This window comes from Miniopterus natalensis, chromosome 4, assembly GCF_054644295.1.
Source record: "Miniopterus natalensis isolate mMinNat1 chromosome 4, mMinNat1.hap1, whole genome shotgun sequence".
In the NCBI taxonomy this organism is placed as follows: Eukaryota; Metazoa; Chordata; class Mammalia; order Chiroptera; family Miniopteridae; genus Miniopterus; species Miniopterus natalensis.
Window position 1 is genome coordinate 67,675,604 of NC_142084.1, and position 15,476 is coordinate 67,691,079.

The window sequence follows — 15,476 nt, forward strand, 5'->3', positions numbered from 1 at the left end:
AGCCCATTCGCCTATGTAAAGTGTGTGGCTGCTTTTGTGTAATAATGACAAGTTGAGTAATTGTGACAAATACGGCACAGCCCACAAAGCCTAAAATATTTACAGTGACTGTTTACAGACCCTTGATTTAGAGCAGTGTATGGTAAAGGATGATAGAGTCCCTGACTTAGCCTAGGCGACTTCTTCTCAAGTCCTCCCTGCCACCAATTTTCTGTGTGTCTAGCCAGCTTTCATAGCCTCTGTGGTTTTTCCATCTGTTTAGGGAGGGGTATGGATAGATGATCCCTTAGATATTGAAAGTTTACGGTTCTGTCTTTTCAGGGTGCTGCTGTTCTCTTCTGATTCTCTTCGTTCCTCCTCCATCAGTTGTAGTTTTGTTTTAAGGCTAAACCCAATAATATACTCAAAGGGATGTGTCAGTTCAGACTTTTGGCTTCTATACGTCAGGAACCCAGTTCTAAGCCCCTCAGTCAGAGTAGGGATTTCTTTGGCCTGGAGGCCATGGAGGAGTTAGTGAAGATTAGTTCTTGGAACCTAGAATCATCAGTCACCTCTCTCCTCCCACACTTCTCATGGCCGAACCATGGCTACCACAAGCAACCACTGCTTCTCCAGCTGCTGGTAGAAAATCCTAGGGAAGGACTCTGGTTGGTTGGCTGGCTGGTGCTGTGGTCCCACTCGATGATGGTCAGCCCCACCAGAACCCCAAGTTGGTGTAGGGGGGGGCACTTTTCCACAGAGAGGCAGACACTGTCTAGACAGGTTAAATAATAAGGGTTCACACCAAGGCTATTTGGGCTCCAAGAAGAAGGACTTGTAAAATTAGACAAGACTTTGGTCTCTCTGAGCACCGCCTGCATAGTGATGAGAACTGGGTGGTGACAGGGTTGAGGAATATCTCCCTGCTCTGGGAGCTAACATCCAGAGGCAGAATAACATCATCATTGTTATCATCATCATATGCGTTATCAGTTACAGCCATGGTTGCTGTTGTTGCCGAACTGGGTGACAGCCTGGGCTGGAGGCATAAGGGCTGTAGTGGGCTCTTCCTTCCTTCATGTCTGAACTGGGGTCATAGGGCTGATCCTGACAGCCTCAGGATTCTTCCAGGCTCCTTCATTTCCATCCCGCCCTTGCCAGGGAAGCCAGACATGGGACAGGGCTGGGGATGGAGTTCTGAACAACTATTTCTGCAGAAGCTTTTTCAGAGCAAGTTTCACAAAACAGGAGGCTGGTGTGGTATGCTCTGTGTGCAGTGGGACTCCTGAGTTTTTCTATAACAGGATGGTATATAAATGACTACGTGGGGTAAGGGGTGGTCAGCCACCCTAGTTAGAGGTGACTCTCATGAGATGCAAGTTCAAGCCTTGCCCTGTGACCCTGAAACGTTCACCCTGAGCTCTCTTCCTCCATCAAATGTTTATTGAGTACCTACTGTGTCCTAGGTTTTGTTCCAGGTGCCAAAGATAGAATAGTGAATAAAACAGGCAAGGTCTCTGCCCTCATGGCTCATGTTTTGGGTGTGGTGGGGCGGATGGTAAGTTCTATGGATGGAGACTAATCAGGGCAACCGACCTCATATCTAATAATGTAAAAAGGTGAAAATATCAAAGCTTCTAAAAGAAAATGTAATACCTCTGTGACCTGGGAATAGGCAAAGATTTATCTAACAGGACAGGAGAACACCCAGTATAAAAGGAAATATTGATAAATTAGGCTTCGATTAAGATCTAGTCACCAAAAGACCATCCAGGTAATAAGACTGGAGAAGGAGTTTGCAATAAATGTGTTCAACAGAGCACTCCTCAGGGAAGCAAAGACATGAATAGGTGTTCCTGAAAGGCTGTCAGCCCCCCAATGCACCTGTGAAAAGGTAGAAATGTGAATTAAAATCACAAGGAGATAGCATTGCACAGCTAAGACATAGACCACCCACATTGAGGAGGAGCGACAGGAGCAAGTGCAGCTACACATAACCAGACACTCACCTGCTGTTGGAGGACTGGACACAGGCTCAGTATCTACTGAAGCTGGGTGGCCTCTGTCCTGTGACCCAGCACTTCTGCCCCCAGGTAAATTCCTGAGAGATGCGAGCCAAACAGACACAAGTGTCCACAGCCACTTGTTTTATATAATATCCAAAAACAGATACAGTCTGAGTGCCTCTCAACAGCAAATGGATGGACAAGTGGACCCCTGAGGGGGGTGCCTGCTCTAGAGCACAAAGCAGTTATCTAAACTGTGAGCTGCTACTACACGTACCAACAAGGATAAATCTCACAGATGGTGATGAAGGGTGCTGCCAGGCCTGGGAGCTCTCCCTGTGTGATCCTGTAACATCAAGAAGAGGCCAAATTCAGCCAGTGTCAAAGGTCAGGGAGGCTCACCAGGAGTCTTGGGCACCTCAGAGAGCCTAGTGCTGAAGATGTGTACCTTTGTCTTACAGCTTAAGCCTCCTTTTTTATTAAGAGACGTGAGGGCAAGGTGGGCACGGGTCAGAACACTCACAGGAGAAGGTGATATTTGTGCTGAGATGAGGGCGGGAGCCTGGGTTTCTTGGAGCAGTGACATTGTGGGCCTTGAGGTGGGTATGAGGAGGTACAGAGGGACACTGAAGTCAGAGGCCATGTACAGCCCATCCTGGAGGACTGTGCAGCTATCAGAAGGACTTTGGGATTTATTCCCAGGAGGTGGGAAGCTGTAGGGTATCCACCTCTAATAAAGAGATGAGGGTTGGTGAGCCAGTCTGGATGGCTCTTGGCCTCAAGGCAGTCTCTTGGGGTTTGGGGGATTGACTCTTCAAGGGACTTCTGAGCAATTAAAATCCTACATCAATGGCTTTCCAAGAGGCTTTGGCTGTCTGAGAGAGGACAGTTTTAAAAGTCCCCAGTGGTACTGGCACCTTCTTCCTCCCTCACGTACACCCAGTTTGAAGCCATCTGCACTCAGAGCTCATTATAGCTGAGAATGGTTGCCTGGCCGGGGGTGGTGCGGGCCTTTATTCCTCAAAGACTCAATTTCCCTAAAGGTTTATAAGAGGAGGCCCTCTTTCTTTGCTTTCAAACAATTTCTTAGGCTGACAGAGGAGAGGGTTTTATTATGAAGCTTTCTGCTGTGTTACAGCACTTGAGTCCCACCTTCAGAGCTTCCTAGAGGGCCACATGCACCCCTGAGGCCAGCCACCTGCGTAGATGTCACATATGATGGGGCACGTGGCTAGGCCCAACTGGCCCTGGCACTGCAGGCGGCGCTTTTCAAGCTGGGAGTCTGTGTCCATTAGTGGGCTGTGAAATGAATTTTGTGGGTCCCAGCTGGCATTTCTGTGAGATAGAGTAGAAATCAGAGTCCACTGCACTGTGTAAGGGAGACTGTCGCCCCACGGAACTTACTGTTTTACGCCTGTGGGTGCGAGTCCTGGGTCAGAGTGTAAAACACAATGCTCCCCAGCATCGTGCCAAAGTGTGGGATGACACTGCCGTGAGAAAGGAGGGCTCTTCACTTGTTTTGTTACCTGTTCTCATTTTTGGAGTTTACGTAAACGAATTTCAGTTGCTTGTTGCCAAACCACCCACCAACCTGTTCATGAGAGAAAGGAAGCCTGTGCCTCCAGGGAGGGGCTCCTTGACTGGGAATGACAGCCTGAGAGTGACCCAGCCTCCCTTACCTGTGACAGCTGGACCTGGCACAGGGCAGGATGTGGCTGAAAGGAAGGAAAGTGGGAGGCTGCCTCTTGCTAGTGACCCCTTGTAACGGAGGAGGGCAAGACACCAGGTAGGCTGTGTCCAGCCAAGGCAGGTGAACTTTTGCCTCAATTCCCTCATCATAACAATTAAAATAACTGGTTAGAACCCATGTTAAAGTGTGCCTGGCCTAGAGCAAGGACAAAGTGATGGCGGTTATCCAAGACAAGTAAGGTGCGGGGACCGGGTTCCAGCCCCTGTCTTTCAGGCCAGGGGCCTCATGATGCACAAAAACCCCAGGTGAACAAAGGCCTCCAGGGATCCCACTGGGAACAACCTCAGAGAGGCAGTCCTCACCAAGCTGCTCCTTCAGGCCATTATGAAATTGGGGCATCCAGCAACAAAACCCGAAAAACAATCGTGTTGTCACTGCTGTCTTCCAGTATAGTGAACAAAAAGAATGGAGTGCGGGCAGACAGCAGGATAGGGTGGGCAGGCTGCTCTGTCCTTTGAGAATTCTATAGGAAAGAAACGGAGCCAAAGGGGCTCAGCCCACTGGCAGCCCTGGGCCCAGATCAATGGTCTCTGAGAAGTGGCTGAAAAGTACGAGTGGTGAAGCAGCCAGAGGATCCGGGGCAGCCGAGCAGGTCAGACATTTTGACAGCAGGACCTGGATAAAACCATGGCCAGAATGTGTGGGCATCTGGGTCCCCACACAGGAGGAGAGGGGTCCTAGAGAACAGGGCTGCCACCAGGTCACCAACTGCTCAAACAGCAGCCCTGGGCCTCTGCTGCTTGTTTCTGGAGGCCCAGTGGGACCCCTGGGGTAGGTTAGGTTCCTGGAGACAGAACCACCATTCTCAAGGCTGACTGAACAGCAAGGGAGACTGGCACAGGGAGAATTGTCTTCTCCCCTGGTCTTTCAGGCCTTGAATCAAGCTCCTGTTCACTCCCTCCCCAGGAGTGATGTCACCTCTTAGCTTCTCTTCCTAGCACAGGACCTGGCTCGGGTGTGGCACGACCTTCTGGCCTAGTGCACAGGTTGCTTCAAAAGTGAGACCCAGGAGTGGATACAGGAGGCCCAGGCATCTCGTGGCCACACATGGCAGGGCTTTCATCAGTTCCCTTGTGGAAAACAAGTGCTTTCTCAATGGAAAAGACTAAAAAACAGCTTTTATCTTTCATTAACATCTTGCTGGAGGGCATGTTTCCTCCTGGGTTTTTGCCAGATTCTCTGAAAGTCACTGCTCCTAATTGCTGCCTGCAAGAGACACACAACATGCTTGCAAAATATCACCTCTCTGAAAATGCTGGTGCTTAATGCTTCCAGTACAAGCAAATAGATTTTTGCATTGTGCATAATCATTTTTCCAATGCGAAGGCTGGCTTTGTGTGGCACATGGGCTGAGGTGGTCAGGGAAGTTGGGTTAGCAGAGCCTGGATTGAAATGCATCCCTGGCCTTTCCAGGCATGGTTGCCTCTCAGGAATGTTTCAGAGCACTCAAGATAGCACATGTACAGGAAATAACTCCTGAGTCGGCTTTGACTTTCTCGTCCTGTCTGTCATCAAACCATGGGCGGTAGGGGCTTCCCTCAGTTGGCAGGGCCTGTGAGTGATGCCTGCTCTGTCCCCTTACAGTAGCAGTGGACGTCAGCTCAGCGAGGTGTTCATCCAGCTGCCCTCCCGCAAGGAGCTGCCCGAGTACTACGAGCTTATCCGCAAACCCGTGGACTTCAAGAAGATTAAGGTAAAGCTGGATTGGGGGAGGGGGCTCTCTCACTGACCGAAGACCTTGGGCCCCCTGGCTAGAGACCCGATCATTGTCTCTTGGGATTTCTCATGGCCTCAAGTGTCCCAAGGATGTGTCACCAGGCAACCAGCGTCAGGGCTCCTTCAGGGTTACCCAGAGCTCAGGCCTCAGTCACTTGGCTCTTGTGTTCAGTGGGTCTGAGCTCCTGAGTCTGCACAGAGGAGCCTGGAAACTCAGCTGCGACATTGTTAAGCAGAGGGACTCCCAGCCCCAGGGTCCCCAGGCACGAGGTAGATTCCCAAGGTAAGGCTGCTTCTCCTCCCCCTCCACCTCCCTCTGCCCTCACAGGAGCGCATCCGCAACCACAAGTACCGCAGCCTCAACGACTTGGAGAAGGATGTCATGCTGCTCTGTCAGAACGCTCAGACCTTCAACCTGGAAGGCTCCCTGGTGAGAAGGCACCTGGGGCAGGGAGAGTAGGCAGCCGTTCCCAGTCTTTGCCACCTTTACAGCTGGGCCCCAAACCTACATGCCCCTTGCTCCATTTTGAATTGACTAGTTTAAAAATAATTCCCAACATCTTGGAATATTTTACAAATTACAAAAGCAGTGTGTGTTCATTACTGGGGAAAAAAAAAGAGCAGAAAATAAAGACAAGTAAAATAGAGAAAGACAGTCCCATCCATCCAGGATGACTCTGAACAATTCATGTTTACCTTGGAATTTTATTTTGAATTCACTAGGAGACTCTCTTGAATCCTATGGATGTGTCCTCTCTTATTATGAAACACACACACACAGTCTCAGAGTAGCAAAGTTTTCCCATGTGTTTTTGGCATAGGTGCCTCCTGGAAAAGAGGTTTTACAGTCATAAATATGGGGAAAATGCTGGCTTAAACAAGGGATGTGCATTTCTGGTTACTGCAGACCTCCTCAGAGCCTTTAAAAGCACTCACTATGATTCTGGGGGAGGATCCTTTGGCTGTATCTAAACTCACACACCTGACCTTTTGTCTGGAACCATTTCATAATCCTGATGTTCTCTTAGGCACCGATTAGGAAAGGATAGTTGAAATGTCCCTCTGCCCCACGTGGGCTACTCTGGCCAGAGCTGTGGCTGGGGTGGGGTGGGATGGGATGGGATGGGATGGGATGGGATGGGATGGATGGGATGGATGGGATGGATGGGATGGATGGGATGGGATGGGATGGGATGGGATGGGATGGGATGGGATGGGATGGGATGGGATGGGATGGGCAGGCAACCCCCACATTGGGCCCCAGCCCATTCAATCCCCGGGTGTTTCTGCCCAGATCTACGAAGATTCCATTGTCCTGCAGTCCGTTTTCACCAGCGTGCGGCAGAAAATAGAGAAAGAGGATGACAGTGAAGGCGAGGAGAGTGAGGAAGAGGAGGAGGGCGAGGAGGAAGGCTCGGAGTCCGAGTGTGAGTCCCAGGGTGCCTGGGTGGGTGTTTGTGGCTTCCTGGGATGGTCAGGATCTCTGGCTTCATGCCCACCCGAGAGAACCAGCGGTCTCGCACCCCGTCCATTCATAGCCCTCCTAGCTCCCAGGTGCTCCCAACTCAGGAGGTGCTGTGTTCTCGAGAGCTCATGTCTTCTTCTTTCCCCCTTTCTGATCCCCACCCCAGCCCGCTCAGTCAAAGTGAAGATCAAGCTGGGCCGGAAGGAGAAGGCACAGGATCGGCTGAAGGGGGGCCGGCGGCGACCAAGCCGTGGGTCCCGGGCCAAGCCAGTGGTGAGCGACGATGACAGTGAAGAGGAGCAGGAAGAGGTAAGGCCTCAGGACCCTGGGACAGGCAGGAGGTCCAGTGGCAGTTGGGTCATTGGAAATCCATCCTCATGCCAGGTACCTTATACCATGGTTCCTATGAGGGTAGATGCTCTCACATCCCCACTCCACAGGTGGGGAAACTGAGGCTCATTGCTATATGGCATGTAACTCAAGCCCAAGTCCATGTGACACTGTAGAAGCAGTGCTCTTAGCACCAGTGGGTGTCTGGGAACAGGGTGGGTGTCCCATTCTGTTCCCACTACATCAGCCTGCACAGCTGTTTGGCAGGACCCCAGGCCTGTCTTGCCATGGCCCAAGGTGGGACCAGGTCTTTGAGCTCAAGGGCAGGAGACATTGAGATTCGAGATGCCCCCCATATAGTCCCTATCCCCTCAGCATCTGTCCTCCCCAAGCCAACTCAGTGCCTTGCTGTCCAGCCACAGCTGCCATTGTTCTCACCCCATGTGACATATACCATGTGCCCAGGTCTCTGCTCCTGGCTCTGTTCTGACCTGCCTAGCAGGATTTCCTAACAATGCTAAAAAAAAAAAAAAAAAAACACCACAAAAAGCAAAATCCCTGGCTCCCCAGTTACAAAATGACATGGAACAAACATCGTGAATGGGACTGATGCATGTCCCCTGTCACAGGTTGTGGTCCCCACACACTGGGGAGAAGCTGCAGGCTTGTCAAGCCCACAGTGGGCAGTTTTTGGCGGGTAAGGTATGGGAGCAGACCCAATTGCTGTGTTTAAGTAAGCTTTGCCTCCTGATCCCAGTCCAGACACCTGGCCCTTCCCTGCTGTGGGACCTGGGCAGTTCACTTCACTTCTGAGCCTCAGTTTCCACTTCTACAAAGTAGGGAGGTAGACTAGATTATGGGGCCAGGCTCCTGACCAGACTCAGTAGTAAGCACTATTTTGGTGGTGGTCTTCTTGTATAGCCATTTGCAATAACAGCAAAACTAAGTATCTTGGAATAAATCTGACCAGAGACATACATGACCTTATGATGGGGTCGATGATGTCCTGAACATGGGGAGGGGTGCCCATGTTTCAAGAGAGGAGGTCTGGGCTATAACAGTGCCCCAGTCCAGATCCATCAGGGCATTTTATGGCCCTTGCCAAGCTGCTTAAAATGTTAAACAGAAGAGTAAAGATCTTTAGTAAAGATCTTTCGTGGTTAGGAACAACCAAGGTGGTTTTGAAGCCCAAGGTCAGGGGCATAGGGATGGAGCAGGGAGGGCCTGGTGAGCCTCCTAGATCCCAAGAAAGAATCAGTGTGGGCACAGGGGCCAGTCCTCAGGAGAAAAATCGCATTGGGGTGTGGCGTGGCAGAAGGGGCTGAGGCCAAAGACCACTCCACCCTCACAATCCCTGTGCTGCTCACATACACCCAGGAAAAGCAGTTCCATTGCCTGCGCCAGTGTTTCAGTCTCAGGGTCCCCTCAAGGGTACAGACAACTCATGCTGTCTCCTCTCCCCCTCCAGGACCGCTCAGGAAGTGGCAGCGAGGAAGACTGAATCTCGACATTCCAGATTCTCGACCCTAACCCCCTCGTCCCAGGGCCGAGGTGGTGTAGCTCTTAGCAGTAACGGGTAGCAACAGATGTAGTTTCAGACGTGGGGTAAAACTGTATAAACGAAAATCTTCCATATTTATACGGCAGAGAAGATGTAGGACTGTTTGTGTCTGGTCCTGTCCTGGCTCAGTAGAGTTTGTTAACAGCATTAACTGTTTAAAATGACAGAGAATTATGAATCGGGGAACACACGACACCTGTTTTTCTTTTCCTTTCTTGGCAGTACTGTTGCGGCCGCAGTTTGGAATCACTGTAGTTTAAGCTGTGGATGCATGTGTGTAGCCGTCCACTCCTTGTACTGTATTTTTTGGACAGGTCACACTTGCCGGGCCCGGGGACCGCAGGCCCGGTGAGGGTATGTCAGTGTCACTGGATGTCAAACAGTAATAAATTAAACCAACAACAAAATTCATAACTTTGCCTTCTTCTGCTGGACTCAGTCCCGGCTCCTAGCACATTTTCAGTAAAGCCCTGGCAGCCTTTGTGGAGCCTCCTGTCCTGTCACCAGATCCCAGGTAGCCTCTTTCACGGGTGGATACTGAGGCCCGGGCTTCACACCAGCTAATGACAAGCTCAGGCTTTTGGCCCTACTGGGTGCCACTGTCATTCCCCATCATTTGTTCAAGCCCGCCCTGTCACACAGGAAGCAAGCAGCTCTGTCCCTTCCCTACCAGCAGCCAAGGTGAGATCAGGGAGATGGTCATATAAACAGGCAGGTGCCATACAAAGCGGTCAGTGCATGACACACAAAGCCCAGGGTATGTGGGAGCCCAGTGAACAGGGAGGGCTCCCAAGTTCAGAACTTCATTTGTGTTCTTTTCTCTAATTTTTGTCTCTTCATTAAGACCTTCTATGAATCGTTGTTATACTTGCCTTTAATCCTTCAGTTTCCTTTAGGTTTTTTAACACAATGGTTGCTTTGAAGTCCAACATCTGGACCCCTTCAGAAAAAGATTCTATTGACTACTTTTTTTCCTCAATGTTGGTCACACTTTCCTGTTTCTTTGCATATCTTGAAATTTTTTGTTCAAAAGTTGACATTTTATTATTTTTATTTATTTATCTTTTTTAAGAGAGAGAGAAAAACATCAATTTGTTCCACTCATATACGCATTCATTGGTTGATTCTTCTATGTGCCCTGACTGGGGATCGAACCCCACAACCTTGGCATATCAGGATGACACTCTAACCAGCTGAACCAAAAGTGGACATTTTAAAAATAGTAGATTGTAACAACTCTGAATTCTGATTCCTCACATGGGGAGTTGTGTTTTTGTTTTGTTTTTTGTTTACTTAGTCATTGCTGAACTAACTACAGTTTCTGTCTTCCCCACAGCGTGCAGCAGCTGATGACTGCTCAGTTTTTTGTTTTTGTTTTTAATTCCTTATTTTTAATCTAGGTGTTACACTAGGTCAACTTGGCTTCGAGGTCAGCCAGTGATGGCTCAGAAGCGGTGCTCAAACACAGGAGTCAGTGAGGCCTCGTGCCAGTGGCCTGGGCTCATTTTGCAGACCTACCTTTGCTCCCTGCCTGTCCCTCTTGCGTTTTCTCAGCACATGCACACAGCCTCCCTTTTGCGCAGGTTGCACCGATTTGTGGATTCATGGGGCTCTCTCCAGCTCTCCCATGCATGCATGCAGCCTTTTGGGATGTGTGGGGCCAACTGAAGCTGTCTCATTCCCTGGACTTCCTGTCTGATTATATCAGTCTGTTGCAACCAGGATCCCTACCTCAAGCTAGATAGGAGACCTTGGCCTAGCCCATTCATTCTACTCTGAGATCCCTATTTCCAGTATCCCCAGGGGCCTAAGGTTTTTCCACCCAGCTCCAAGTCAAGTCAGTCCCCTCCAGCAGTGATTTTTATGGCAGTGGGAAGAAGCTGGGAGGCCCAGGCAAATAAAACACAATCTCCACTACTCTGCCATTCAGTCGGGGGGGTTTTCTCTTTTTTTTTTAAAGAATTTTTGTGAGTTTATTTTGAGCCAAACTGTTGAGAGGTACCAGGAAACAGAATTTCAACGGATAACGGGGTCCCACAGTGCTAGGAAGGCTTATTCCTAGGAAGTCTCAGTGTTAACGTTTGTCTTGCTCAAATCTGGGCCATTAGGGATGGGGCAAGACTATAACCTTAGATGACATTCAGTCTTCTTGAATAAACTCTTAATTTGTCAAATGCCTTTGATAAACCTCCAGAATCCTGATATGGTTGTTTTTGACAACTCTGTCTAGTTTCATTTATACTATTAGGGATGAAATTTGCCAAGATCCTCACTCCATTATTTTGGAAGTTCACATTTTTTTAAATAGCTTTGATTTTATTTTAATACATTTGAATTTATTTTAATTTTTACTAAAAATGAGTCCCTTGACTGTGTGTGGGGGGGAATACACTTAGAACTTAAAAATAAGAAAAATATGATATAGTTTGTTGGTGAATGGCAACAAAATCCAAAATTATATTGACTTAAGTTAGACACGAGTTCATGTCAGAGTCTGGAGTTGGTGCCTCAAAGTGCAAGAGCACATGCCAAGGTCACCTCATGGCCCAAGGTGGCTACTGGGGCTCTATCCAATACACATTTCCAGCTGTGAACAAGGAGGCACCACCCCACCCCAACCTTTAGAGACCCTCTCTAGAAACTGATACGTCACTCTTATTCGCTATTGGCCACAACATAGTCAAATGGTCATACCTACCTGCATAGGAAGCTGAGAGATGCAGCCTTTCTGCTGTTGACTGTGTGTCCATCTAAAGGTGCAGTTCTGTTGCCAAGAAAGGAGGGAGCCAGGCATTGGGAGCCACATTGAAAAGGAAGCTTGTGAAACCTGAAGACCCAGGAAATGAGGTGTGAGCTCACTACCCATTAGGTGATTATCCCATTTTCAGATGTGAAAACAGGCACAGAGAAGGGAAGCATTTGCCCTATACTGCACAGCTAGTCTTGGAACAGGTGGATCTCAAGCTGGGCTTGCCACCAGATGGTCAGGGATTTGAATCCTGGCCCTGCCACTTCCAGCCTGTGTGGCCTTTGACAGCTCTCTGCACCTCAGCTGGGAGAAAAAATAAATAAAGATGTTCAAGAAGGTTTCCACTTCCTTCTTCAGGCATTACTGTATTTTCTGTGACAATGAAAAGGAAAACAATTGTTTTGAGGAAAAAATGAAGGGAATCAACAGAAAGTGTTAGTTTGAGCATCCACATGTGCAAAGCCAAATGTCACAGGCTCTGGTAGGGTTGAGAGATCAGAGCTGCAATCTCTGGCCTGGCTCTTCCATATCAACCTTGGCCTGAGGCCCTGGAACCAACCTCATGTGGACACTGGCCATGAACCAAGGGCCTCCACCAGCCTTAACTCCTGAGACTCCTGGTAACAGCTGCTTGCTCCCTTCTCCCACCCCACCAGCCTTTGTTCTCAGCACCCATCAGGATGGCCCTTCCCCTCCATCTCTGTCCTGCTAGTCAGTGCCTTCCCCATTTCTCCCACCAACCCTCAGTGATGGGGAACTTTGTTCCTATTTCACAGATGATAAAAGGGGCTCAGAGAGTTGAGGCACTTGCCAAGACCACACAGATTTTTTAAAGAATGTATCTTGATTTCAGAGAGAGGAAGGGAGAGAGAAAAATCAATGATGAGCCACTGATTGGCTGCCTCCTGCACGCCCCCGACCAGAAATCAAACCGCTGTCTCCTGGATCATAGGTCAGTGCTCAAGCACCAAGCGACGCCAGCTGGGCAAGACCACAAAGATTTGAATTCACGCTTGTGGCAGGGACCTGTACTGAGTCTGGAGGAAAGGCCTTGGGTCTGGCAGAGTGAAATGGCTCCATGGAAAGCGTGGTAGGTTGAACAGTGGGGTGCAGGTCTCTGTGTCCAAGGAGGCAGGGGAGACAGCAAGCCATGGGTGGGGATTTACATGGAATGGCTTAAGGCTGGGATGTCAGATGTCAAGGCGAAACAGGAGCCCACAGAGTGCCTTCAGAGCTGGGACTGGGAGAGGGTGATCAGGAAGATTGGGACTTTGTTTGTGACAGAATGCCACAATGACATCTCCCTTCCCACTTGCAGTTTTAGAACCTTGCAACTCCCCTCATCAAGACATAGGGTCTGATTTTTTTAATTTAATTTATTGGGGTGACATTGATTAATCAAATTATGTAAGTTTCAGGTGTACAATTTTATAATCTATATATTGTATGTTCACCACCCCAAACCAAGTCTCCTTCCATCACGATTTATCCCCCCTTTACCCTCTTCTACCTCCCCCACCCTCCTTTCCCACTGGTAATCACCATACTGTTGTCTGTGACTATGAGGGGTTTTTTTCTTTGCTTAATCCTTCACCTTTTTCACCCACCCCCAACCCCCTTCCCCTCTGACAGCTCTCAGTCTGTTCTCTGTATGAGTCTGTTTCTATTTTGTTTGTTAGTTTATTTTGCTCTTTAGATTCCACTTATAAGTGAAATTGTATGGTGTTTGTCTTTCTCTGACTGGCTTATTTCACTTAGCATAATATTCTCCAGGTCCATCCATGCTATAGCAAAAGGTAAGGTTTCCTTTTTTATGGCCAAGTAGTATTCCATTGTGTAAATATCCCACAGCTTTTTACCCACTCATCTACTGATGGATACTGGGCTGCTTCCAAATCTCAGCTATTGTAAATAACACTGCAATGAACATAGGGTTGCATATATTCTTTCAAATTAGCGTTTTGGGTTTCTTCAGATAAATTCCCAGAAGTGGTATCAACGGGTCATAAAGCAGTTCCATTTTTAAAATTTTTGAGGTAACTCCAGACTGCTTTCCACAGTGCCTGCACCTGTCTGCATTCCCAAATTCTTCCCTTGAGTTTAGATTCAGTGATAATCAATGGAGACAGTAGAAGTGACACTGTATGACTGCTAAGAGTGGGTCATACATGGCACCACAGCTTCCACCTTGCTTGTTGGAACACTTACTCTTGAAGCCACCAGCTGCCGTGAAACAGCCTGGAGGCTGCCATGTTTTGAGGAAGCCCAGACAAGCCCAAGCTGAGAGACCACCCAGACCATATTAGAAAGGAATGGCTGGCCAACCTCCAGCTGCTCCAGCTCTCTTCCCCCATCGTGTGCACCCACCTAGTTGAACCCTTCCCAACTGATTGTTGTTTTAAGCCACTAGGGTGATTTCCTAAGCAGCAACAGTAATTAGAACATCCAAAAACAGGTTTTTTTGACACAAGTTAATTAAACTAACATGGAAAGATCTTTAGAGCACTGTTAAGGATAAAAGCAAGGTGCACAATGAAATGTCCAGCAAGATGCCATTTTGGGCACACACAGGATGCCGGATATTTGCTTTGGATCATATCCCTGCCCTATAAGCGTTTAGAGAAAGGTGTATCAGGATACACCCCAAACGTACCAAATCTCAAAGCACTGTTACCGCTAGGGACAAGGGATAAGAAGATGAAGTTGGGAGCTTCTCCAAGCTGGGGAGGTCCTGGTCATGTGTTCATACATTTTAAGAACCATTTCTAGATTCCCCACCAATGTGTGCTTCAACAGAAATGTTTACTTTTAGTTTATGTCATGGTCTCAGATTTCTACTGCAGTGAGGTCACTCATATCTTCTGGAGCTTAATTAATACACTTAAAAGGTGGCCAGAGCCCAACTCATCATTCCACCCACACCTTCTCCTGTGTCTCTACCTCACAGGTGGCCCCTTTGGCCCCCAACTATCCAAGTCAGCTGTCCCTCCCTCAGGCTCCACCATTTAGTCAGTCCCCCAGCTCAGCTCATTCTCCTTTCTAAGTAACTCTTCAGTCCATCCAACTCTCCATCCTTAGCCCCCACCTAAGTCACCACCACCACCATCACTAGTCTGGAACAGTGTGGTCAGCTCCATGGTTCCCCAACTTCCACTCTCATTCCTCGCCAGGCTGTTTGTCCCATGTGCCCAGAGACTTCTAAACTTGTAATTCCTGAGTGCATATGGGGCCCTGATCATCTGAGCCTGACATCTCTCCAGCCATATCACTCTAAACCTCAGGCACAGTGGAATTTAACACTGCAGCCTTCCAGACATTTGCACGCACATGTCCCTCTTCCCATAATGTCTCACCTGGCAAATCTCCTGAGCCTCATCTCAAATGTCATTTTCCTGCCCTGGCTAGGTGCACAGTTGGTTAGAGTGTCGTCCCAGTGCACCAAGGTTGTGGGTTCAATCTGCCCAGTTAGGGCACATTACAGGAATCAACCAATGAATGCATAAGTAAATGGGAAAACTAATATGTCTCCCTCCTTCTCTCTCAAAATCAAATTAAAAAAAAAAAGTCACTTTCCTGCCCCTTCTTCCCTTTGTAGACAATCTAGGGGAGGGAGCATGTAGGCCCTCCCTAAAAGAATCCGAAAAAGGTATGTTTTCAAGACATTTCATGACACCCATGAAGGCTTGTTGGTAAGTAATCAACAGGAGGGGAATGTGGGAAAGGTGAATTGGTGGAAACTGAAAAATGCTCACTTGTTTGCTGAATACTTTGAGGAACTGACAGTGGAGTCCTTCCTATTTGCTGTTCATTTTCAAAAGCCCCACAAAGAAGAAATACAAGTAGGGCCCTGGCCGGGTGACTAGGAGCATGATCCTGTGCACCAAAAGGCTGGGGATTCAATTCCCGGTCAGGGCACATAC

The 15,476-nt window shown here is 48.6% G+C and overlaps 1 protein-coding gene across 15 annotated transcripts in view; it reads left to right on the forward strand.

Annotated features, from left to right (window-relative positions):
* Positions 1-9,214, forward strand: part of SMARCA4 (SWI/SNF related BAF chromatin remodeling complex subunit ATPase 4) — an 81,233-nt gene extending 72,019 nt beyond the window's left edge. For 10 of the 15 annotated variants that reach the window (XM_087816733.1, XM_087816730.1, XM_087816729.1 and 7 more), the window contains 4 exons: positions 5,320-5,428; positions 5,780-5,881; positions 6,746-7,225; positions 8,715-9,214. In XM_087816733.1, coding sequence (XP_087672859.1) covers positions 5,320-5,428; positions 5,780-5,881; positions 6,746-7,225; positions 8,715-8,747 — 724 coding nt within the window. In that variant the 3' untranslated portion in view covers positions 8,748-9,214. The remainder of the gene's footprint in view (positions 1-5,319; positions 5,429-5,779; positions 5,882-6,745; positions 7,226-8,714) is intronic. The other 5 variants (XM_087816736.1, XM_016207910.2, XM_016207906.2 and 2 more) reach the window with 3 other exon arrangements.
* Positions 9,215-15,476: the final 6,262 nt, after the last annotated feature.